Consider the following 26498-nt stretch of genomic DNA (forward strand, 5'->3'; position numbering starts at 1 on the left):
ATCGATGTTTCGCCGTGAGCCTTAGGGCTCTTCAGTACCAATCTGGATAACATTACTTGATTTCAAATTGATTACTTCCTTCCTATCTTTGGAAGATTCCCACATTTTTTTGTATCAAGATGAAGCAGTAGGAAGCAAAAAACTTTTTTTCTCAAAAATTAATCACTCCTAAAAATATAACCCTTTCAATTCAAATAAGATTCCTCTTGGCTGAGATTTAATCAAATAGGTGGATGAATGTCATTACGATGTCATCGATGACATAAGTAGATCAAACTTATTCCGTGGCATTAAAATCGTAATTCATTAATGAATTGTGTGTATTTTCTGTAACATATTTGTTCTGTAGTTCACATCATATCGTTCCTACTTCAGAATCACATATTAATATTTTTTCAGCAAGTCCCAGAAACTTACAAGAGTAGGGTGAATGAAGAAGCTCCAGCAGAAGTTTCACATACCACGAAAAATAATCAAAACGGAGCCATTCAAACCATGCAAATTGTTCGCCGAGTTATTAAAAGAACAACAGGTTAGTACATTCCAGAATGAAATTGAAACTGAAAGTTTTCAAAGAATATGACAACTTTACAGCAAAGAATATACATGATTTCAAAATTGTATTTTATTCATGAAAAATAATTTAAGAACTATGGCTCATAGGTTCATAAATACAACAACAGTTGGCTGATGTGTTTTCAGAGATCCATAATATACTTGAAGAAGAGGTTTGACATTAGACAAATTAACACGTCAAACCGGTAAATCAACACGCGTCTCGTGAAAAATGTGTTACAAAATAAATGGCAATGGACTTCATACGCCCACCGTGTGACGAATGGAAGAGAAACTGAAACAGTTGCAGTCAAAGGATGTTGTTAATCACCAAGAAGCACTGTATCAATAAAAAATAAATAAAATAGTTACCTAGTGAGAAAAAATCACTCGCGGCAAGCGAGAAGTTGTATCGAAAACCACAGAATGTTTGAGAACATTTTTCGATTACTTCAAAAACCCCCACGTGGAAAATTATCCAAGCTATCATTTGGTGGAGCCCTAGAAGGACATCTAGTTTATGTACAGGGTTTTGCTATGAGGTCCATTCTTATACCTAACCTCCACGATTCCCAATACTTGACCAGTCGCTTCCCGCACTCGTGAAATACATGAAAAACAGTTGATCCACAGACTCACCGCACACGAGACCGACGAACTAATCTATTGGCCTCGATACAAAATTACACTAGATGCGTGAAATAATTTTTCTAATAAATAGCGTCTGTATGTAGTCAAAACGTACGTAGAAAAAAAATCAACATGATACATAGAAGTATGACGTGACCATTTATAAAAGAAATGTTGAAAATGGTTCCTAGTCGTATAGATATTTTTATTCAGATAGCGTCAGCCATGACTTTAGTTCAAAAGTTAAATTTGACCTTGGACCGTTTACACTTTATAAGAATAGAAAAAAGAGCTGTACCCTTAGAGTAGATATACAGGGTGTCCCTGGACTTCCTCTTTTCCTCTCGGGAATGTATAGCTGGGGTCAAAATATCACCAGTACTTCATATAACTTTTTTTCCTAAAATCCTTCGTTACCAAGTAACGGGCCCTCGAAGTTACAAAATGAAAAATGTTTTTCTTTGATAACTTTTCAACTGAATATTCAAAATCATCCAAATTTTGGTAATTGACTAAACAAATGAATTCCTTCGATGAGCTTTCATGCAGGAGTCAGTTGTTCTGCTACAAAGTCAGGAACGGACTATCCCCGATGGTCCACACCCCAAAACTTTGAAATGACAGATATTTTTCAATATTTTTCAACAAATTAAGGTTACTTGGACAATTTTATGAATAAAAGTACTCGTGTGGAAAGTCGATCGGAGCAACGAGTCTTGATAAAAATGTAGTTTCACTCGACGACATCAAACCCGCTCGTCCACCATTATTTGAAATGAATAATTATCAAAGCAGAAATTATAATGATAACGTTAATTCAACAACATTTATCCTGAGATGTCTACCATTATTCGAAAATATTAGTTTTTAAGGAAAATGGAAATGATAGGTAAAATGTTCATAACGAATTTTTATAATGCAAACACGTTTAACTAACGAAACTCAAGAGCCTCAAGAGCAAACAGAAATGAAAAATCCGCTACAGAAACTGCTCGATATGACCACCTTCTCTCTCTATACATTTTCTTAGTCTGCGAAGACACCCTCTCTGTACTTGAAATAGCATTCCAGGGTCGTTTCGTATGGCTTCACAATGTAATGTTATTCTATTCAACAATGCATCTCTTGTGTGAATAGGTGTAGCGTAAACAAGGCTTTTTAGATGTCCCCACAGAAAGAAATCCAATGGATTTAAATCCGGAGACCGCGATGGCCATGAATATGGCCCACCTCTACCAATCCATCTATTGTGGAAAATATGGTTCAGATGGTCACGCACAATCAAACTAAAATGAGGAGGAGCGCATTCATTCATAAACCACATATCTCTTCGGGTTTGCAATGGAACATGTTCCAAAAGTCCATTTAAATCGTTCTGAATGGATTCCAAATAACGTTCTCCATTCAATCGGTCCTGTAGAACGAATGGTCCTATAAGATGGTTTCCTATGATACCAGCCCAAACATTCACGTTGAATTTCCGTTGGTGTTTGGTTTGCAATATCCCATGGGGATTTTCTTCGGCCCATATATGGAGATTATGAGAGTTGATAACTCCTTCTCTACTGAAACCTGCTTCATCAGTGAATAAAACTCGATTAATAAAAGTCATATCATCTCTTTGCCTATCCATAAACCAATTGGCATATTCCAGTCGTGCTGGAAAATCTTGAGGTGTCATGGCAAGTACCTTCTGGATGTGAAATGGGTGGAGCAGTTGTTCCCTAATTATTCTATGAATAGTGGACTTGGATGTATGGAACTGTTCTGATAGATTTCTGATGCTCATTGAAGGATCATCAGCGACGGCTTCCAAAATATTTTCCTCCAATACAACGGTACGTACAGTCCTAGGAGCGCCCTCACCACCTCGTTTTGGCAAAACTGTACCTACAATAATATCGAAATAAAACAACGTGCTCAAATTAATTATCAATTATTACATACCTGTCTCCCTCAAGCTGCGATCGACACGCTCGAATGTTTCTCTTGACGGTACCGTTCGATTGGGAAAATGCTCGGAATACAGACGACGAGCTTCTGCAGCATTACAAAATGCTCGTCCATAAAATACATGCATATCTGCATATTCATTGAATGTAAACTGTTCGGCCATATCAAAAAAATTCAAAATATCCTATAGAATATTGACAATACAATGATAGTCATATGACAACGCACCACTCAACAAAACAAAATCGCATTCCAGTTTCTCATTTTTTATCAAAACTTTCTAAAAGGTTTTTTTGTCAACATCTGTGAAAGAAATGGAACATAATTATTCCCTGGATATTTTTCACTCGATCATGTGCAGCCGTTTTTGTAGTTCATTCGTTTGCTTTTTAAGTATAGTAAATATTTTTTCCGATGTGCGTTTTTTCAGCTAAATTTAGATTCGTGTCAAAGAATTTCTCCCATAAAATTATAATTATCAGTGAAACTCCTCAACAGTTTAGCTGTGAAGAAGAATTTGAAACATTCGAATGTTGAGTTTCAGATAGCTGATCAACACGAAACGTGATTATTCCACACGTATTATGTACATACAAAATATGGAATGAATTCGATATTTCATAGTAGAGGAGCTTGTTAGTTTAAAAACACCACGAATCTACAGAACTTGATATTTCTTTTGAAAAAATATCTGCGATCACAATTGTGACTTAAACTTCCATATAGGTACTGTACTTTTTGTTTACGACTTCATTTCAGCATACTCTGTATTATTCCTGTTATAAATGTTGTTGAATTAACGTTATCATTATTATTTCTGCTTTGATAATTATTCATTTCAAATAATGGTGGACGAGCGGGTTTGATGTCGTCGAGTGAAACTACATTTTTATCAAGACTCGTTGCTCCGATCGACTTCCCACACGAGTACTTTTATTCATAAAATTGTCCAAGTAACCTTATTTTGTTGAAAAATATTGAAAAATATCTGTCATTTCAAAGTTTTGGGGTGTGGACCATCGGGGGTAGTCCGTTCCTGACTTTGTAGCAAAACAACTGACTCCTGCATGAAAGCTTATCGACGGAATTCATTTGTTTAGTCAATTACCAAAATTTGGATGATTTTGAATATTCACTTGAAAAGTTATCAAAGAAAAACATTTTTTATTTTGTAACTTCGAGGGCCCGTAACTTGGTTACGAAGACTTTTAGGAAAAAAAGTTATATGAAGTACTGGTGATATTTTGACCCCATCTATACATTCTCGAAAGGAAAAGAGGAAGTCCAGGGACACCCTGTATAAGGTTCGTCTGGGGTCAGATATATGTCATTCAATGTGTAAGAGAGAGAGACAGAGCCGATTACAGCGTGTTGGAAATCAACGTCATCTTTGGGGTCGCAATTTTTGACATAATTTCTAATTTTGTTGCATTTCCGAGGTTTCGATTTGAATAATTATCGTATGTGACCTTCGAGGTCGCAGTTTGTTTACATAATTGCTGTTTCAAAGATATGAAAGATGTAACGGATGTCCCAAAAGAAAAGTTTTACATAATTGCTGTTTGACGCATTTGGTAGCAGTAGGCGGAGCTGATCCGTTTCAAAGATAAGAAATATATCCTAAAAATGCAATATACCAGGTGGTCTCCAACATGATCGTTGATTTAGAAGAAACAATGATGGCCACCACCGTAGATCGCGTTTCGCTAACCATCTACAGAGTGTCTTGAAATACAGTGTCTCGTCTAAGAAAAAATTGTATGGTAACGGGAGACTAACGCCTCAAACTGTTAAGCCGATCAATATCTGTTCGAGACCTGTTCAAGGCATGATCGAGACGTATACAGGGTGTCTCAAATTTACATCGTTGGCCGTTCGTCAGTAAGAGAGGTAAAAACAATGACTAGCATTTTTTCAAATCAGTAGTGAAACACCAGTGACGACATGTGATTCATGACGACGTATACCCCACGATGATCAGTAAGGCAATTTGTCTTCAGAAACATATTCGAACATTTTCAGAAGTCTGAAAGATATAGGAGGCTAACTTTGTTATTATTGAAGATATGCGGAGATGTGGGTACTCTAACCTCACAATTTTTACCGGTCAAATCATAGGTAAGTAACATGTGCATTTTATTCATTTTGATAGTATATTATGAAGCCATTTATAAAGAATATCATTGTTATTGAGACTGCAGTTGAACAGTTCACCATGAATCTTCAATTTATTTCAAATTCACAACTGCTGTGTATTCATTGAATAGACATAATCTGTCATACCGATAGACTTTCTTCTGATGACCACGCGCATACATGATGTTAACATCACATAGATTTTCCTTGAGAATGCTTCTAGTAGATGATATTCCACGAAACCCTAAGAATACTTCAATCCATGAATGCTTTTTCCATATACACAAAACCTTTTCCATCGTCATTGCTCAAGGAGTAGAATGGTTTCGGAGGCAAAAGCAGAAAATTGTTACATTGATTACCGATCTTAATGGCAATCTCCTTTGGGTGGAATTGTTGCTCAACAACAAATCCTTAGTAATATAGCTGCAAGAGTTCTGAGCCAAAATCCCATGTATTTTCTTATGGAGTTTAATTTTGTCGTTTTTTTGACCTCAGGCCCACTTTACACGGAAGGGGCAAAGGTCAGCGCCTTGTCTCTGCCAGACGTCAATTATGTGTAAACTGAGCCTTAGCCTTCAAAGCCCACTTCAGGCAACCTCCACTTCTTCACTTTTACCGTCATTAAGTCGACCAATCAGCTACCGCGCATACAGCAAGAAATTCAAATCAGTAGATGAACAAGCTTGGTTCTAGCACACTTGAAGTTCGTGCGTCGCTGGTAAGTATTTCAGAGAGAAACTTTAGTGAGTGGATGAAAGAAACGTGTGACGTCATCGACGCAGGATGGAATCAGTATCGTAGCGAATCAAGCGACGAACTCGGCCCCCTTAGTACTTCGCATCACCGATCGGCCCCTCTTGCGACTCCGCCTCACACCTCGGCCTCCTTGTCACGTGATCCTAATTGAAAAAAGTTTATAGTTATGAGAATCGAATCCAGGACGTCCGCGTGGTAGACATGGTCCTTAGCCTCTACACCAACGTAACTGAAAGTAACTGCGAATGATGGGTATTTATAGCGTTAGTTTTGTCGGCACCGAAATTGACTCATTTTATATACTTGACCGCATTTTTTTCATTTCCGTAGAATGTTACCAAAGTTGTTATCGTCATTATCATGTTGAAGATAGAAAAATATACTTAGATTTGGGAAAGAATCATTAATTCATATAAAGATGTGTATATGTGCGTAAGAGCGAGAGACGCGTGCGACGTAATCGAGACAAAGAGAGATGGAGTTGGTATTGAGGTTTTACGTTTCTAGCGCAGCAGGTGTTGTCGGTTGTAAAATAAATCGTTGTCTATGGGGCAATGTAGCATTGCCGGTTTTGAAATAAGCATGAACGACTCGATGAAAATTGGAAGCGCAAAAGTGATATATTGATAATAATGAATCAGATTTAAGAAAAAATATAACAACCCAACAGTTCAATGTGCGACTCCTCAATGTGTACGGCGTGTCTCAAAATACATCATTAAAGAAAAAACATGGCGTCAAAGTGTACAGGGTGCGTCAAAATACATCATTCAAAAAAAAACATGTCGGTTTAAAATATGAAATCAATGTGTATACAGGGTGCGTCAAAATACATCATTTAAGAAAACAACATGACAGTTCAAGATAAGTCTAGTGTTCCAACATGTCAGAAGGACAGTAAGTCTCGTATCTTTGTTAACCAAGTTAGCATCATCAGGAGAAGAAGGAGATGGCACCAAAGTTGTCGAGGAGTTATGTATTATGGAGTTAACATTCGGAAATGGGGAAAGCGACCATTTCACAAGCGTTTCGACCGTTTCTCGTGCGTTTCGACCGTTTTGCGTGCGTTTATTCGTTATTATTTCATCGTTACTGTCGTAACTGTTTTTCGTGTTTCAATGCGACAGTCATTTATCAATTAATGCGTTTCGCTAACTAAGTAAGCATCATCAGTAGATGACTAAAGTCCATGCTTTGTCGTATGAAACTTCGTTTTGCGAATTTTCAGACTCCTGAACGGAACTTTGTGAAACACTCAGCCTAACTTATGTTACAGAGTGGTCTCGGTCAGCCAATCAGAATGGAGGAATCAAAAATCGCTCGATTGATTGTGGTACATGCAATTGAATTGGAGAATGTGGGTCGATTATGATTATAATCATAATGGTGATAAAACATTAACACTTTGAATGTAACGTAGTCAGCCTGGGAGGTGGTGTCGTGGTAGAAAATGTGTGATGGCTTGTGAAAATGAATGAGTTATTGGAAAAAAAAAGTACAACTTTTGTATATTCGCTAATAATGATCGGATCGTAGCGTACAGCACATCAAATGGAAGAATAAGAAATGCAGAATTATTCGATAGAGAAAAAACAAAGGTGGCGTAGTATGTCAGAAGGGCACTAAGCCATATCTTCGTTAATAATAGCCGGATCATCACGTACAGCACGTCAAATGGAAGATAAAGAAAAAGCAGAATTTGTCAACAAAGAAAAAAAACAAAGACGATGCCACCAGGGCACTGAGCCGCATCTTCGTTAGTAATGTTTGGATCTTAACGTGCAGCACATCAAATGAAAAATAAACGAATGCAGAATGTATCGACAAAGTGAAACCTAAGATGGTACAACAAGTCAGAAGGGCACTAAGTAGTATATTCGCTAATAATAATCACGTCGCGTGTAGCACATCAAATGAAAGGAAAAGAAATGTAGAATTCATCGACAAAGAAAAAGCAAAGACAATACAGGGAACTGAGCTACATCTTCGTTAGTAATGTTTGAATCTCAACGTGCAGCACATCAGATGGAAGGAGGAGGAGTATAGAATTCATAGAGAGAACTCAAAGATAACGTCATGTCAAGAAGGCACCAGTTCATATTTCCGCAGACAGATCATTATGTGCAAATGAAAGGGGCATGGATGTTGAAATTTGATGAAGAAAACGTCATGCTGACATGTCAAATAGGCATGAGGTGTGCATGTGATGAAATTATTTCGAAATTCGTATGAGAACCATATGTAAAGTTGTAGAGATCTGTATAAAAAATATGAAAACTTGATTATCCACCTTTGACATATATTTACGTTTCATGCAAAAATAATAGTGAAAAATAATAATGGGAAATCATCGTTTACTAAAACATATGATATATTTGGATTCCTTACGGTGAGAAGGTTTTGATTCCGTCAAAAACAGGTCACTTCCGGTCGTCCGATTCCGATGATTTCGACATCAATGGATCCGTTTAGATGTCATTTTACTAAGTCAAAAAGACCTCATAACCTATTTTCGCTATACTAGTCGCAACAGGTCGATGTGGGTACTCATTTCAAATGATTTCATCTGCTGATTATGAAAAGTAACACGGGGAGAATTGCAAATACAAAAAAAACAATAAAAAAAACTTGAAATTCAATGTTGTTGGGTTATCAACAACTATAAGTCAAATTCAATAGCAGCAGTTTGAATCATAATCAAACCAGAAGGGGCCTTGAAGTTTGGAGTTTCTCTATCACATTGCCACCACAAAACTGGCTAGGTTAGCGTGAACTTATATGTAGTTGATGGTGGGGTGAAGACCAAAAGTAAATATTAAACTATTTCGAGCCTGAAGTAAATCAGCGAAATGTCTGATAAATACACGACTGCGATCGATCAGTCATTAATTATCTGATACCTTCAAAAATACCGATTCCTTATGTAATAATAATAATAATGATATCGTATTTTTCATCTTCTAATACATTTAGAGCAAATTGATGAGGAAAAATTCATTTATTATATGAAGATAAAAGGTGAAGTTCAATTTACATGATGGCAAGTCATCATTCAATTGTTTTTTCACTTCCACAGATTGCATCTCTCAATTATTCGGTTCCTCAAGTCATCCACATCCAGCACAGGAGTTTTGATTAGCAAAAGATGCCTCTATGAATAAAAAATCTAGAGGATTCATATCAGGACTGCAAACTGGCTAATTTTGAAGTCCTACACGTCCAATTTAGTAGGTAATGTCAATGTAATGAAAAAAGTGACGTACTATGAAGCGGTCATTTCTCTCATGGAAATCGCATGAAAAATCGCATAAAATATAACGTACTGAAATGATTATTTTGGTCATTTCAACCGCAGCAAAAAACACGCATTTTTCGAGCCCAATTTTTTTCATATATCCATATGATGTGTAATGTAACATTATGCGTCAGTTCAAAGAAATAACCGTCCACAGTGGGACAATTGAAATTAAATTAATAAAAAAACCTTTTCTGTAAAGAACCGAAACTTTTCCACTTAGGATGTTGAGAAAAATAGTCAGTTATGAGTGAGGGGTTACTTGAACCGAAAAGGGGGATGCGTTTGGAAGTTCCTAACGTGAAAAGGAATTATTCATAAATTCAAAAAATATACTACAAAATATTTATTGATATCCAATCATTTCATTATCATATTCACAATTACATTCTACTAGTATCGACACATTTGGCTGCTATTACAGTTTTTTATAAATCTCTGTACCCCGAATTTACTGATAATGTAAAGTAGTTAGTTGAACATTCATTAATTATATATAATTATTTTCTCAGCTGAACTACAGTCAAATACATATATACTTATAATCATGGGCTAATCGTCTATATCCATAGCATTTGATGTTTGACGGATAGAATAGTGACCTCAAGTAAGCGTATTGTGTGAATCTGGAATAATATAACGCTTATCATCTTCAGGGCTGAGAGCAATCTTGTATTGGGCGATGGAATGTACTTGATGTTTATCGGATCGAATCAAATTTTGGGTGACACTCATATTCTTCCAATTTTCTAAGCAATTAACATAATCATCGAAAGTAATTTTATTCTTCTCCACAGAAGATTTGACACCCTTTGCCTTCTCGGAAACCCCCAAGCATGAGATCATTTGATCAATTTCTTCCTCATCATAGACATCATTTACCAACTGCTGATGCTTCTTATTGATACTATCCTCCGTCACCAACACCCTAGTTGTATTTTTACCAAAGGAACATCAAACTGATTGTTGGAAGGGTAATCCGAAGTATAGAAGAATTTATGACAATCTTGACGTATCATTTCATAAGGATCCTGATTGCATATTTCATAAATCAGGCTATCTGTATCGGTGTAGAGAATTACACAATTATCTCCGAATTGATGGCGCATATAGCCATAATGAAAATCGTATATGGTAGTCTTTGCCAAATCTAATATAGTCAAACCTACTTGTATCGGTTTATTGAGATAAACTTGCAGTTTCCTCAGTTCGACTGCCACCAAATTCTCATTGAATATCATGCAATTTTTCAATTCTGGCTTGGAAATATAGGCCTCAGCTCCGTAGCGACCAGCCCATTTGGTGAGGAGTTTAATGTTGACTCTTTTTCTAATGTATTACATCGTTTTTCCGAATACTGCATTATTCATTAGTTTGAAGAGGTTTTTCTCAAACTCATTCATAGCCCTTTTCCGCAACTCAGTAGTCAAATCAATATAGGACTTCAACCATGTAATTGGTTGAATTGAAATACTCGATGAATGTTCGTGATGCAATGGCTTGTTTGAGGGCGCGATAATGAATCACATATTTTTCTTTGTGTTGGAGAGTAGCCTTCAATTTGGTGAGCTCTTTTATCGATTTAGGGTTTTTTTTTCGTTTTTGGATTTATAGGTTCAGGGCAGTAAGGCAAGTCTTTGTGCGAATCATGTAGATGTTTAGGATACTCCAGATCAACTTCAAGCATATATCCCACGTCGTATATCTCATTAGGTATTGATGAGACGTCAATATTGGTATCGCACCACTTGAACCCATCATATGGTAGATACTGAGACATCGCCCACCCATACTGGTTGTTTACGTCAAAATACATGAGGTATATGTCAGGATTTGAAGAGTCATAATTATTCAAATACTTATTGTTCGCATGAGCTCTTCTCTTCGAACAAACTTGGCTAAGTCCACTTCGAATCCCTCGTTCAATAAATAGAAACATGTCAGGATCGGTCAGTAGTTCCAATTCGACTTTGGTATATTTGAACATCGCATCCCACGTAAGGCTTGGTAGCGTATAGTAATGGGCAGGGTCCAGATCATGAGTCCTGAGGCAGCTTGCACGAAATTGTTCGAATACGTCAGCGAGGATGAGGCTATCTGTTTTCATATATAAATCCACATACCGACCCAAAGTCTGACGTTTGAAACTCTTCTACACATCCTGGGCTCGTTGATATAGTCTGCGAGGGCAGGGCTTATCTTCTAATTTGTTGTAGAAGGCATCAATAGGGGGCAAGTAAGCTTCATCAAATCTATCGAAAGAATCAATATAATCATAAGGCATGACACCCTTTTTAGTAAGTAATTCTACCAAGTCTTTGGGTAACTCAGAGAACTGAACCTCAACATTGGGAAACTCTGTCAAGTATGATGCTAACATATCCAGAGATGAATTCATGAAATGGAAAGAATCGATGAATCGAAACTGCACTGAAGTATCATCCACATGTTTCGTGAAAGAGATGTACTTTTCTTTCGTGATGGGGAGCAGATCGATCGTATCCCTCAGTCTAGATGGAATATCTGTGATGATGAAATTTCAGTATATCGGAATTGCACGCAATTCCGATAATATTGAATGTGTGCTGGTCATACAATTGGGATGATACTGAAATGATCTGCGGTGTATCGCAACAAATATTCTCCAGAGGGCGTAAGTAAACTTCGTAACACACTACCGACACATACTTAACGTTACTTGATAAAAACGCTCGCGCAGCTGAGTTTTGTCATTCTGTTACAGATATTTGAAGTTCAAACATCTTATCACAGAAAGATGCCGCTCTTCGCTGACTTGGTGCAATATATCTCCTCTCTTTTGGGGTTGATAACCACTAAGTTTGATGAAAAAACTACTACCCTAAATTGATAAAAGAGCTCACCAAATTGATGGCTACCCTCCAACACAAAGAAAAATATGTGATTCACTATCGCGCCCTCAAACAAGCCATTGCTAATGGTCTTATCATCACGGAAATTCATCGAGTACTTCAATTCAACCAATAACCATGTTTGAAGTCCTATATTAATTTGAATACTGAGTTGCGCAAAAGGGCTATAAATGAGTATTCGGAAAAATGATGGAAGACATTAGAAAAAGAGTCAACATTAAACTCCTCACCAAATGGACTGATCGCTACGGAGCGGAGGCCTATATTTCCAAGCTGGAATTTAAAAATTTCATGATATTCAATGATAATTTGGTGGCAGTCGAACTGAGGAAACTGCAAATTTATCTCAATAAACCGATACAAGTAGGTCAGACTATATTAAACTTGGCAAAGACTACCATATACGATTTTCATTATGGCTATATGCGCCATCGATTCAGAGATATTTGTGTAATTCCCTACACCGATACAGATAGCCTGATTTATGAAGTATGCAATCAGGATCCTTATGAAATGATACGTCGAGATTGTCATGAATTCTTCGATACTTCGGATTACCCTTCCCACAATCAGTTTAATGTTCCTTTGGTAAATGAAAAGGTTCTCGGAATGATGAAAGATGAGAATAACGCAGTTCCGATGACTGAATATGTACGCCTTAGATGGAAATTATATACAACTAGGGTGTTGGTGACGAAGAATAGTATTAATTAGAATAGTATTAATTATTGGTAAATGATGGCTATGATGAGGAAGAAATTAATCAAATGATCTCATGCTTGGGGATAACCAAGAAGGTAAAGGGTGTCAAATCTCATGTGGTGAAGAATAAAATTACTTTCGGTGATTATGTGAATTGCTTAGAAAATTGGAAGAATATGAGTGTCACCCAAAATTTGATTCGATCCGATAAACATCAAGTACATTCCATCGCCCAATACAAGATTGCTCTAAGCCCTGAAGATGATAAGCATTATATCATTCCAGATTCACACGATACGCTTCCTTGGGGTCACTATTCTATCCCTCAAACATCAAATGCTATGGATATAAAGGATTAGCCCATGATTATTAGTATATATTCTACAGTCAAAGAGCTGTTATATATTATTAATGAATGTTCAACTAACTACTTTATATTATCAGTAAATTTGGGGTATAGAGATTTATAAAAAACTTCAATAGCAGCAAAATGTGTTGATACTTGTAGAATGTAATTGTGAATATATTAATGAAATGATTGAATATCAATAAATATTTTGTAGTATATTTTTTGAATGAATAATTCCTACTCACGTTAGAAACTTCCAAACCCATCTCCCTTTCCGGTTCAACTAACCCCTCACTCATAACTAACATGATGCTAATTACAGTCTACGAACAATTTTTATCTACTCGAAAAGTGAAATTTTCTATTTTTCTCAACATCCTAAGTGAAAAAGTCTCGGTACTTTACAGAAACGTTTTTTTTTAATAATTCAATTTCAATTGTCCCACTGTGGACGGTTATTTCTTCAAACTGACACATGATATTACATTACACATCATATGGGTATATGAAAAAAAATTGGGCTCGAAAAATGCGTGTTTTTTGCTTCGATTTCCATGAGAGAAATGACCGCTTCATAGTACTTTTTTTATTACATTGACATTACCTACCCTTATCACTGAATTGGAAGAGTATGACTTCAAAATTAGCCAGTTTGCAGTCCTGATATGAATCCTCTAGATTTTTTATTCATAGAGGCATCTTTTGTTTATCAAAACTCCTGTGCTAGATATGGATGACTTGAGGAACCGAATAATTGACAGATGCAATCTGTGGAAGTGGAAGAAAAATTGAATGATGACTTGTCATCATGTAAATTGAACTTCACCTTTCATCTTCATATAATAAATGATTGATTTGCTTCAAATGTATTAGAAGATAAAAAAGACTGTATTATTTATTATTACATAAGGAATCGGTATTTTTGAACGTATCATATAATCAATGACAGATCGATCGCAGTCGTGTATTTTATCGGACATTTCGCTCATTCACTTCAGACTCGAAATAGTTTAATATTTACTTTTGGTCTTCACCCCACCATCAACTACATTCAACTTCACGCTCACTTAGCCAGTTTTGTGGTGACAGTGTGATAGTGAAACTCCAAACATCAAGGCCCCTTCTGGTTTGATTATAATTCAAACTGCTGTTATTGAATTTCACTTATAGTTGTTGGTAACTTAACAACATTGAATTTCAAGTTTTTTTTGATGTTTTTTTCTTTGTATTTGCAATTCTCCCCTTGTTATTTCACATTAGACGCTCGATATTATATTTTTCATAATCAGCAAATGAAATAATTTAAAATGAGTACCCACATTGACCTGTTGCGACTAGTATAGCGAAAATAGCTTATGAGGTCTTTTTGGCTTCGTAAAATGATCAACTATGTTTTTTGACATCTAAACGGATCCATTGATGTCAAAATCATCAGAATCGGACGACCGGAAGTGACCTTTTTTGACGGATTCGAAACTTTCTCACCCTGAGGCCGGATGTGTTTATTTTCGCATGGAACGTAAATATATGTCAAAGGTGAATAATCAAGTTTTCATATTATTTTCTCCAGATTTCTAAAACTTTACATATGGTTCTCATACGAATTTCGAAATCATTTCATCACATGCACACCTTATGCCTATTTGACATGTCAGCATGATGTTTTCTTCATCAATTTCAACATCCATGCCCCTTTCATGTACACATAATAATCTGTCGGCGAAGATGTGAACTGGTGCCTTCTTGACATGACGTTATCTTTGAGTTATCTTTATGATTTCTATACCCCTCCTCCTTTCATTTGATGTGCTGGACATTGAGATTCAAACATTACTAACGAAGATGCAACTCAGTTCCCTGTTGGCATCGTCTTTGCTTTTTCTTTGTCGATGAATTCTACATTTCTTTTCCTTTCATTTGATATGCTACACGGGACGTGATTATTATTAGCGAAAATAAAACTTAGTGCCCTTCTGACTTGTTGCGCCATCTTAGGTTTCACTCTGTCGATACATTCTGCATTCGTTTATCTTTCATTTGATGTGCTACGCGTTAAGATCCAAACATTACTAACGAAAATGCGGCTTAGTGCCCTGGTGGCATCTTCTTTGCTTTTTTTCTTTGTTGGCAAATTCTGCTTTTTCTTTATCTTCCATTTGACGTGCTGTATGTGATGATCCGGCTATTATTAACGAAGATGTGGCTTAGTGCCCTTCGGACATGTTACGCCACCTTTGTTTTTTCTCTATCGATGAATTCTGCATTTCTTATTCTTTCATTTCATGTGCTGTACGCTACGATCCGATCATTATTAGCGAATATACAACAGTTGTACATTTTTTTTCTAATAACTTATTCATGTTCACAAACCATCACGCATATTCTACCACGACACCACCTCCCAGGCTGACTACGTCACTTTCAATGTTTCATCACTATTATTATGATTATTTTCAATTTCATTCATATTCCAGTTCAATTTCATGTATCGATATTTGATTCCCCCATCCTGATCGGCTGACTGAAACCACTCTGTAACAGAAGTTAGGCTGAGTGTTCCACAAGGTTCCGTCCAGGAGTCTGAAAATTCGCAAAACCAACCTTCATACGACAAAGCATGGACTTTAGTCATCTCCTGATGATGCTTGCTTGGTTAGCGAAACGCGTTAATTAATAAATGACTGTCATATTGAAACACGAAAAACGGTTACGACAATAACGATGAAATATGGTCGAAAACGCACGCAAAACGGTCGAAACGCACGCGAAACGGTCGCACGCAAAACGGTCGAAACGCTTGTAAAACGGTCGCTTTCTCCACAATACATAACTCCTCGACAGCTTTGGTGCCATCTCCTTTTTCTCCTGATGATGCTAACTTGGTTAACAAAGATACGACGCCATGTTTTTTCTTTAATGATGTATTTTGTGACACCCCGTACACATTCAGGGATCGCACGTTGAACTATTGGGTTGTTATATTTTTCCTTAAATCTGATTCATTATTAATATATCACTCTCGCGGTTCCAATTTTCGAGTCGTTCACGCTTAATTTCAAAACCGGCAACGCTACATTGCCCCATAAACAACGATTTATTTCACAACCGACAACACCTACTGCGCTAGGAACGTAAAACCTCGATACCATCTCCATCTCTCTTTGCTCTATTACGTCACACGCTCAGGCTCAGTTTATACGTAATCGACGTCTGGCAGAGACGAGGCGCTGACCTTTGCCCCCTCCGTGTGAAGTGGGCCTAAGGTCCAAAAAACGTCAGAATTGAGCTCCATAAAAAAATACATGGGATTTTGGCTCAGAACTCTTGCAGCTATATTACTATCCTTGGATATCAACGAATGCTAGTCTCATGATGTGCAACTGTCAACTGATGGAAAACTTTCAATTAGTTCCACTTCTCAACAATTTCGCTGAGTGAGATGTTCAATGACAGTGTCGTGCACAATGATGAAATAGGCTCGTATATTTTGGAGAAATCCTTCAGATACTTCGATTTCAAGCTTCACATCAACACTGGAACTTTTGATGCTTTTGTCTCTTCTGGAACAATCGATGACAAAGAGTCGGCGGTATTGATGAGAGGGTTCTGTTGATTAGTCATTTTGTAGCTTAGACCGAATTGTGCGTAGTTGAAATAGGCTTGCAAAAATTCAGGTGCATCTTTTCTTTGGGGTAATTCTCACCGTTTAGAGTCAACGTTATATCGATGATATTTAAATGGTCGAATATTGTTGGATCATTGTTGATTTTAGTGTAATCCCTATCTTTTTGGGAACATAAAATCATATAGCGAGGGCTTTCGAGAAACGAGGAAGTCTTGACGGCATATATTTCATTTTTGGTACCTTGTGTGAGAGCAGGCAGCATATGGAATTCCTATTTTCTGAACGGTATGAGAATAGGAGTGTCAGCTTGAATAGCTTTCAAAAGTTGCAATTTAATTTGATCATTGAGAAAGGTTCGTTTAACTTTGAGTTCAATATTTTCAATGTTCAGCTTAACTTCCGTTTTTTATATTACTGTACCAGAAGTCTCATCTATTTGAAACAGTTGCTATCATCTTCAAGCTCATGATGTGTTCACCGTAAGAAACACACTGATAATCATTGAAAATATTCAAGAAATGTTCAATGGGTATGAAGGAGTATGTTAACGTTACAGATTCAGTTTGAATGATGGCGAAGCTCTTGGGATATGTCCATCCTGAGATAGCCAAGTGCTTGATATCTTCATCGGTGTAGGTGAGGAGGCCTCTGACAGTACTAACAATTCCAACTTCACGAATCGCTTCCAATTGTTTACCATTCTGCTCATAGGTAGCAGATTGAAACAAGAAACCACCAGCAACGTTTACAAAGGTCACCCGACCATCTCCTTTGGTCCTCCCAACTTTTCCGCTTATGAATAGCAGACTATTGTACAAAGCATCATAGGCATCGGATTGATTAATGTTGATTTCAATGACATCATTGTTGCGGAAAGATTTGTCATACGGGTAGTAATTGATTCTCCGAATGTTGGTTCATTACTCGCAATATAATGTTGTTTATTTCATTCGTATGAGAAATGGGTAGATAAATAAGATTATTGGGTGCTTCGTCAATTGTAACCATAATCAACATCAACGGCAAATTCGTAAATCGTATGAGACGGTGTGTCGTTGTAGAATGCTCCAAACGTGATTTTGCTATCTATGCGTATGGTACGTATTTTAATGATATCCACAGGAACATCGGATTCGTAATGCAAGTTGGGCTTGTGAAGAGTAGACGAAAACCCCAAAATATGAGCCAAGCTATTTGCAAATCGGAAATCAATCGAGTATTTCAAACAAAATATTTCGATTTTCAGCGTATTATTGTTCGTTTTATGAAAGGAAAATTTTTGGTGGTCTTCCTTGTACGTTTTAGGAAAAATATATTTGCTTATTGAAGCTTCAATATCACCAATTTCGTAAGATCTAGCAGGGATATCGATCTTTTTTTCTTCAGTTTTGTCATCGTTTTCATAATAATAAAATTTCGTTCCTCAATGAATGATCGATATACTATTGTATGAATGAAAACTAAACTGTAATCGGAATCCAATCGAATGGGTGGATTGAAATCGATGGGAAGTGTCCATCTACCACAAGTTACAATCTGAATCCACGGAAAATCGACAACGTTCACGAACATGAACTTGCATTTTCATTCTTATGAGAATTTTTATTTTTGTATTCAGTCTGGCTTGATACCTCCTGATTGTAACACGTGTTTTTTAATAAAATAACCTTTTCATAAACTCATTTTTTGAAAACCAACTCTTAACAGGCGCAGTAGGCGCAGTTCGCGAAAGAGTCTGTGAAAGTTTCTTGTCATTTTCAAACGTTCATTCGCGATCCAAAACAAACCATTCCTTGACGGCAGCATCACGACTTACCCTCCAAGAAACAAAAGGAGAAGGCAGATCTTTGAGAATGCATCAAGTCATCACCATTCTTCTGTGAGTATCAGTTAGATTTCTCTGTTCCTAGTCCATTTATTGACCCTAGTGCAGAGCTAGACTCAAGTGGTCTTATTGCGGATTGATGTAGTGAAAATTCATTGAATCAGAACCACAGTGAATTAAATATACCTTCGAATATTAATAATCGTAATTTAGTAATAGTGGCAAGACCAAACTTTGACATCAAGAGTTTTTGCGTAGTTCCGGAGTTTGATGGGAACCCCAACAGCCTTCACGAATTTTCAAACATATCAGCAACCCTTCTCAACCACTATTTTGATCCAACACCTGCCAATATCAACTGCATCCAGAATAAACTGCTCATGTATGGTATTGTCGGAAAGTTAACAGAAAAATCATAAAAAGTCGTTAATGTATATGGATGTAACACTTGGGATGAAATAAAAAACGTCCTTATTCAACATTTTGGAGACCACTGAGTGTGATCTGCAATTATACCGACATGACAAAGATGTAGTGAAAACGAGTAAAAAAAGAATTCTTTAGGCAGCAAGCCTTAACTACCTTCTTGGCCGGATTGAAGAAGCCTTTAGGATCGACGATAAGAGCAATGCGACCAAATTCTTTGGCCACAGCGATGCAATGCATTCAGGAAGAAAATAACATACGTTATCTACAAAAAAGTCACACTCCAAAAGTTTCATCATCTCTTAGAAGACCACTACCACCCCAAAGATACACACAGCAATGAATGGTACCCCTGTCTTAATTTCAACGCCCAGTATGGGTTCCTCAGCCAGCCTATACCAGACCCCAATTTCCAACTGGACCGATTAACCCACCACCTCGAGTTAATTCACTACCACGACGTTTCCCGACCAATCAGCAAGTTTTCGGAAAACCACAAAAAAAAATAATCAAAGACCATCGTAAAGACAAGATCCAATACCAATGAGTATTTCAACACGAAATACCCACCAACAAAATCATTTCAGGCCTCAAACTTCTTGCCAAACTTTCACGTCCGAAAAACTTTTCAATGTTGAACATCAAGAACAAGTTTATAGTTGTGGAATACCCGAAAAATACAATGGATACTACAACGAAGAATATCAAGAAGCATGTGCTGAAGATTTCATGAATGAAGAAATGTTGAAGCTTGAAGAACATTTTTCCGAGGACGACAACAAAACACCAGAAACGTAGTAGAACTACACAGTTTCAACGATAAGAAAAAACTGCACTACATAATTATAAGCAATCCACCTTTGAAACTTTTGATTGATACAGGCTCCACAAAATCATTTCTCAATCCTGAAGTGGCTTTAAAATTTTTCAAAAATTGCATAAAACACGAGCCATTTGTAGTAACTTCAATTCAGAATTATTCTCAAGAATATTGTACCGAAATTCCCAGTTTTTCAGAATTCAATAGTAGCTACAATTGGAAATTTTATCTATTCAAATTTCACAAAGTATTTGATGGACTAATTGGTTTAGGTAATTTGAAATTGATGCAAGCACAATTAAAAAACAAATCTGTTTTTCCGTCAACCAGCTGTCGCACCTCTACGAACGACAACCCTCAGAAGTTGAAACTTGTGCGAGCTAAGGATTAACGAGGTCTTACTTTTTAACGTGTGGTTCCTAACACGGGTTGGACCAACACGGCAGTCAATTCGAGTTAGTGAACAAAGCACACACGCCGAACCGCTTGGCTACCGACCGACCATTAGATTTCATTAACTCGAATCTTATTTGTACTTTCGCGACGATACCAATTTTTTACCACGAAACGAATAATAATCAGTCTTATTCTTCTCAACTCGAGTCTCATACAATTACACGTCTCAGGTTACCAGTAGTACAGTGCGAAGGTACTACCATATTACCACAACAAAATATTCAAGGAGCCAAATTACGAGAAACATCAACAATCGCATGTCATAATCTTGCGTGGGCAGAACTTATCAATGATACAGATTTTGAACTCAATATTGCACTTACCGACAAAATCAAATCAATCAAAACAGAACATTTGAAGGAGGAAGAGAGAAGATATGTACTACGGATATGCAAAAAATATTCTAATATTTTTCATGTGCCAGACACACCACTAACGTTTACAAATCAAGTGAAACACAGGATCAGGACAAGAGACGAAATTTCTATTTTTACCAAATCATACAGATATCCACATGTACATAAGCCTGAAATGGTAAACTCAATGTTGGATCAGGGGATCATCAGGCCAAGCCAATCACCCTGGTCTTCACCTATATGGTGAAGCAGATTCGTCCAGAAGCAGACGCTTCTGGACGAATCAAATGGAGGATCGTCGTAGACTATAGAAAGGTGAACTAAAAAACTAGCATCAGGCGAAGCCAATCAGCCTTGTCTTCACCTATATGGGTCGTCCCAAAGGAAGCAGACGCTTTTGGACAAATCAAATGGAGGATCGTCGTAGAATATAGAAAGGTGAACGAAAAAACTATCGACGATAGATATCCAATCCCGAACATCAATGACATATAAGACAAGCTAAGAAGGTGCCAATACTTCACTACTTTGGAAATCAGTTCCAGCCACATTTCAATAAGTTATAGATAATGTTTTGAAGGGTCTACAAGGAGAAATATGTCTTACATATATGGATGACATTGTGTTCTCAACTTCATTGTAGGAGCATATGATAAACCTCTCCAAAGTCTTCGAAAGGTTCAGGAAAACAAATCTAAAGGTCCAACCAGACAAATCAGAGTTTTTGCAAAGGAAAGTAGCATTTTTGGGACATTTTGTGGGGCAATCTTAAAGTATCCTATACCCTGAACGACCAAAGAAATCACAGGATTCCTAAGACTCCTGGGATGCTACAGAAAATTAATCAAAGACTTCGCAAAAATTACTAAACCACTCACCTGCTGTCTTGAGAAAAACCAGAAAATTGAGCATACACCGAAATTCATAGAATGTTTCGAAACAGGCAAAACTCTTCTAGTAAACGAACCGCTTCTACAATATCCCGATTTCACAAAACCATTCAATCTCACGACGGATGCCAGCAATTTTGCTATAGGTGCTATCCTATCGCAAAGACATGTTGGAAAGGATAAACCAATTGCATATGCCTCTCATACGTTGAACGAAACCGAACAAAATTATACAACAATAGAAAAGGAAATGCTATGGTGTGGGCGACTAAGTACTTTGGACCGTACCTTTTTGGCCAAAAATTCAAAATCTTATCTGATCACCGCCCTCTACAATGGCTCTTCTCTCTGAAAGATCCAAATTATAAGATGAAGTTTGGAGTTAGAAGAATTCGACTATGAAGTCGTTCACAAGAAAGGAAAAAGTAATACGAACGCTGATGCCTTTTCAAAAATAGAAGTACACACCAAAAAAGCCTTCAGTTTGAAGGAAAACATAGAAAATTTCAACAAAGAACTTGAAGAAAATGCTTCGTTATACAACAATGAAACATCTGAAAATACCGTTATCGACCAATCTCAAAGAAGAATCAGCGAAGACACCTCCACTACAACCAAAAAGGACATCATCAACTGACACAGCTGACGAAAGACCCAACCAGCCTGAACAAAAAAGAACGTCGTCAATGGATACAGCTGATGAAGTTATAAATGACCTTAAACAACCTGAAAACGAAGGAAGTAACAGCTCCATACACACAACTCAAGAAGAACCGGCATTCACAATTCCAATATCAGAAAAGCCTCTCAATTATTACCGTTTTTAATATAAGCTACCCAAAGAGTGCCTGCATTCAAATGAGAATCCAAGTTCAATACAGCAGATTCTTGCTGCCAAGGACCACAAGGTGGCAACGCATCACGCATAAATACCCCACGAAAATGTGATATTTCCAATTGATGTACACATTTTTGAATTTCCGAATCATATAATGCTCTATGGGATAGCATCAGTGGGAGTTTTTTTATTGCTTCTTTAAATAAAGACCTTGTCCTTTGCGTTGATGTTATTTTTTCAGAAACAGGCCAAATCATCGAGGTGTTTCGCGTAGGTACAAACCGGAGCTGGATGCTCAGATTCATAAAAAAAGTGAACAAAGAATTGGAATTGAAAGAATTCTCAAAAGGGATGTTAATTTGGAAAAAACTCTTAACATTACTTCGCTTACGAGGAAGGCCAGACAATTCGGTGGATGCGCGGAAGATTTCAGAAATCCAATGATTTTGGACCCTAATCATAAAATTATCAGTCACATAATTCATCATGATTACGAGCAAGTCCATCATGGACAAGAAGTTGTTATAATTAATGACAAAAATTTTGGAATTTACTTATTAGACAATCAATTAAATCAACATGCAAAAATCGAAGAGTAACTCCAAATACACCAATCATGCAACAACTGTCACCTTGTCGACTTGAGATAACAATACGATCATTCATCAGAACAGGGGAAGATTAATTTTGGGCCTTTAATGGTGACAGTCAAGAGAAGTCATGAAAAACGTTATGGTGTATGTACTTGCATGGCCACCAGAGCTGTACATTTAGAAATTTCTCACGATCTTTTCACTGATAGTTTCATAAATTTTTTTGAAGCAATTCAGGTGTAGAAGACGATTTTCAGACGAACTCTACAGTGATAATGAATCCAACTTCAGATCAGCACTACATGAACTCCAAGAATCGTCAAAAAGTCTGACCAGGGAGAGATAAAAACATTTTGCTCACTGAAGAATATTTTGGAAATTTAATCCTCCATCCAGTCCAAATATGGAAGGTGCCGGGAAACGTCTCATCCAGATTGTTAAAAAAATCTCGAAGGAGATTTTGCCAACCAAATATTCTCAAGAATATGTTCTGAGAACTGTTTCAGCAGGAATAGAGAAATACTCTAGCGACTTGAACCATTCTGAACCACTCACACCAAATCATTTTATTATCGGACCTTCTCACGCTACAATATCTTGCGCTGACTTGGAAAAAGAAAATTTCGACCTACTCTCAAAATGGGAAGCAAAAACTAGCAGATATGATTTGGAAGAGGTGGACATATGAATATCTTACATATCTGAGAAAACGAAACAAATGGCAATAAGAAACATCAAGTATTTGAAAGAACGATATTGTTCTCACAGTTGACCCCAATGGTCAAAGAAATCATTGGCTCAAAGGTAGAATTTTGAATTTGTTTCCTGCGAAACACAACCGAATTAGAATAGTCGACGTTCAATTAGCCAACGGAGCCATTTTAAAAAGACCTGTTTCAAGGTCTTGGATATGAAAGGAAGACATGAAGATTGAGTAATGGTTATTTTCTGCCCTGGAACAATTACTGGGGGAAGAATGTTAACTGTTTCAATTCCTCGAATAATTTATTTTGACGTTGATTTGTATTATTTGCTAAGTGAAAATAATACAATAAAGAAATTGTTTTGATATTCTGAATGCGAGATTTTGAAAATTATCAAAGTATTGAGTAACATGCCTGTGTTGGCCAAATTGGCGCGTCACGACACACCACGACACAATAATATAATTCCGGCTCAAATCGTTGTTTATTAGGCAATGTAGGGTTGCCGGTTTCAAAATTAATCATGAAGGGTTAGGAATACGACTCGATAAAAATTGGAAGCGCGAAAGTGATATATTAATAGTAATGAAATAAATTGAAAAAAAAAAATATGACAGTTCAACACTTCAAAGTGCGATCCCTCAATGTGTACAGGGTGTCTCAAAATACATCATGAAGAAAAAACATGGCGTCGCAGTGTACAGGGTGTGTCAAAATACATCATTTAAAAAAAATCATGTCCGGTTTAGCAGAAGTCGAGCGTTACAACATGTCAGAAAGACACTAGGTTGTATCTTTGTTAACCAAGTGAGCATCATCAGGAGAAAGATGCCACCCAAAAGTGTCGAGGTGTTACATATTGTGGAGTTAACGTTCGAAAATGGGGAAAGGAAAGTATTCGACCATTTTACATGCGTTTCGACCGTTTTATATGCGTTTCAGTCGTTTTGCGTGCGTTTCGACCGTTTTGAATGCATTGTTGTCGAATGTGGGAAACATCCATATTGTATTGTCATAGCCTTCCAAATTCATAATGCGTGTAGGTATATTCAACTCGAGTAGATGAACAAGGTTGGTCCGAGCCAACTACAAGGTCATGCGTCGTTGGTAAGTATTTCAGAGAGAGACTCTAGTGAGTGAAAGAGAGAAACGTGTGACGTCATCAACGCAGGATGGAATGAGTATCGGAGAGATTCGAAGAGCATGAGCGCCCTTGAAACTCCGCCTAACGTTCCAGTCACGTGATCCTAACTAAAAAAAGTTTATAGGTATGAGATTTGAACCCAGGACGTCGGCGTGGTAGACGTTGTCCTTAGCCTCGACACCAATGTAAGATATTGGATATGATTGTGAATGGTTGATATTCATAGCGTTAGTTTTGTCGGGGCCGAAATTGACTCATGAATTATACTTGACCGCATTTTTTTTATTTTCGTACAACGTTAGAGAAATTGTCATGTCATTATCATGTTGAAGATAGAAAAATATACTAAGATTTGTGAAAGAATTAATATTTCATATAAAATTGTTTGTGTGTGTGTGTATGTGTGCGTGGGTGGGTGCGTGCGTGTGTGAGTGCGTGCGTGTGTGTATGCATAAGGCGGTGAGGTTAGATGAAAAAGAAGAAATTATTTTGAATAGAAATTTATTATAAATTTTTATTTTGGTAATATATCACAAAGCCATTTGTATAAAATATCTACGTTTCGGAGACTGCAATTGTAGTTGGTTCGGTTGCGAATGTGATGCATACAGGGTGAGACCCCTCCGTTGTTATCGAATATGGGAACTATCCATGTTGTGTTGTCATATACTTCCAAATTCACAACGCGTGTAGGTATATTCAACTCGTAAAAATTTTCAGTTAGATAGTAATGTTTTTGATGTCCTCGCACATAAATGACATCGACACCTTGTAGATTTTCCTGAGGATGGCATCCAATTGATTATATTCCACAAAGTCAGAGGAATACCTCAATCCGTGAATGTTTCGCTCCAAGTAATGGGCGGTACGGCGATCTTCTTTACTCAAACAGGAAAATGGTGTGTTTGGCAGCAGTAAAAAGTTACTACACTGAATTCCAATCCTAATGGCTATTTCTTTGGGATGGAATTTTTGCTCGACGGTGAAGCCTTGAATATCTACAACAGCTATTCTCATGTTGACTCTTCGATTGATACTGAAGCAAAATCACATGTTCAGTTCCATTTTTTAATAATTTCGCTGAGTGGAAGGTGTTCTATGACAGTGTCGTGCACAGTGATGCAATAGGCTCTAGTATTTTGAGGAAATCCCTCGGATGCTTCGATTTCAAGTTTTACATCAACACTAGAACTTTTGATGCTCTGATCTCTTCTGAAACAATCGATGACAAAGAGAGCTTTGTCCGTGAAGACGATGGAAGTGTGAAGAGGATTATGTTGCTTAGTCATTTTGTAGCTGAGACCAAATTGTGAGGGGTAATTCTCACCGTTTAGAGTGAGCGTTACATTGGTGATATTCAAATGATTGAATATTGTTGGATCATTATTGACTCTAGTGTAATCACGATTTCATTTTCATTTTTTGCATTTTGTGTGAGAGCAGGCAGCATATGAAGTTCCCATTTTCTGAATGGTATGAGAATAGGAGTGTCTGCTTGGATAGCTTTCAGAAGTTGCAATTTAATTTGATCATACGGAAAGAGTCGTTTAA

At 37.0% G+C, this 26498-nt stretch overlaps 1 protein-coding gene across 4 annotated transcripts in view; it reads left to right on the top strand.

Annotated features, from left to right (window-relative positions):
• LOC111508414 (uncharacterized) overlaps window positions 1–26498 on the top strand; it is a 546485-nt gene that overhangs the window by 218791 nt on the left and 301196 nt on the right. For all 4 annotated transcript variants that reach the window (XM_074179170.1, XM_074179173.1, XM_074179171.1 and 1 more), the window contains exon 5: window positions 400–532. In XM_074179170.1, the coding sequence (XP_074035271.1) occupies window positions 400–532 (133 nt within the window). The remainder of the gene's footprint in view (window positions 1–399; window positions 533–26498) is intronic.

This window comes from Leptinotarsa decemlineata, unplaced genomic scaffold (assembly GCF_025532065.1).
Source record: "Leptinotarsa decemlineata unplaced genomic scaffold, Ldec_3_MD MMD2_tig00004433_RagTag_RagTag, whole genome shotgun sequence".
NCBI classification, from domain to species: domain Eukaryota; kingdom Metazoa; phylum Arthropoda; class Insecta; order Coleoptera; family Chrysomelidae; genus Leptinotarsa; species Leptinotarsa decemlineata.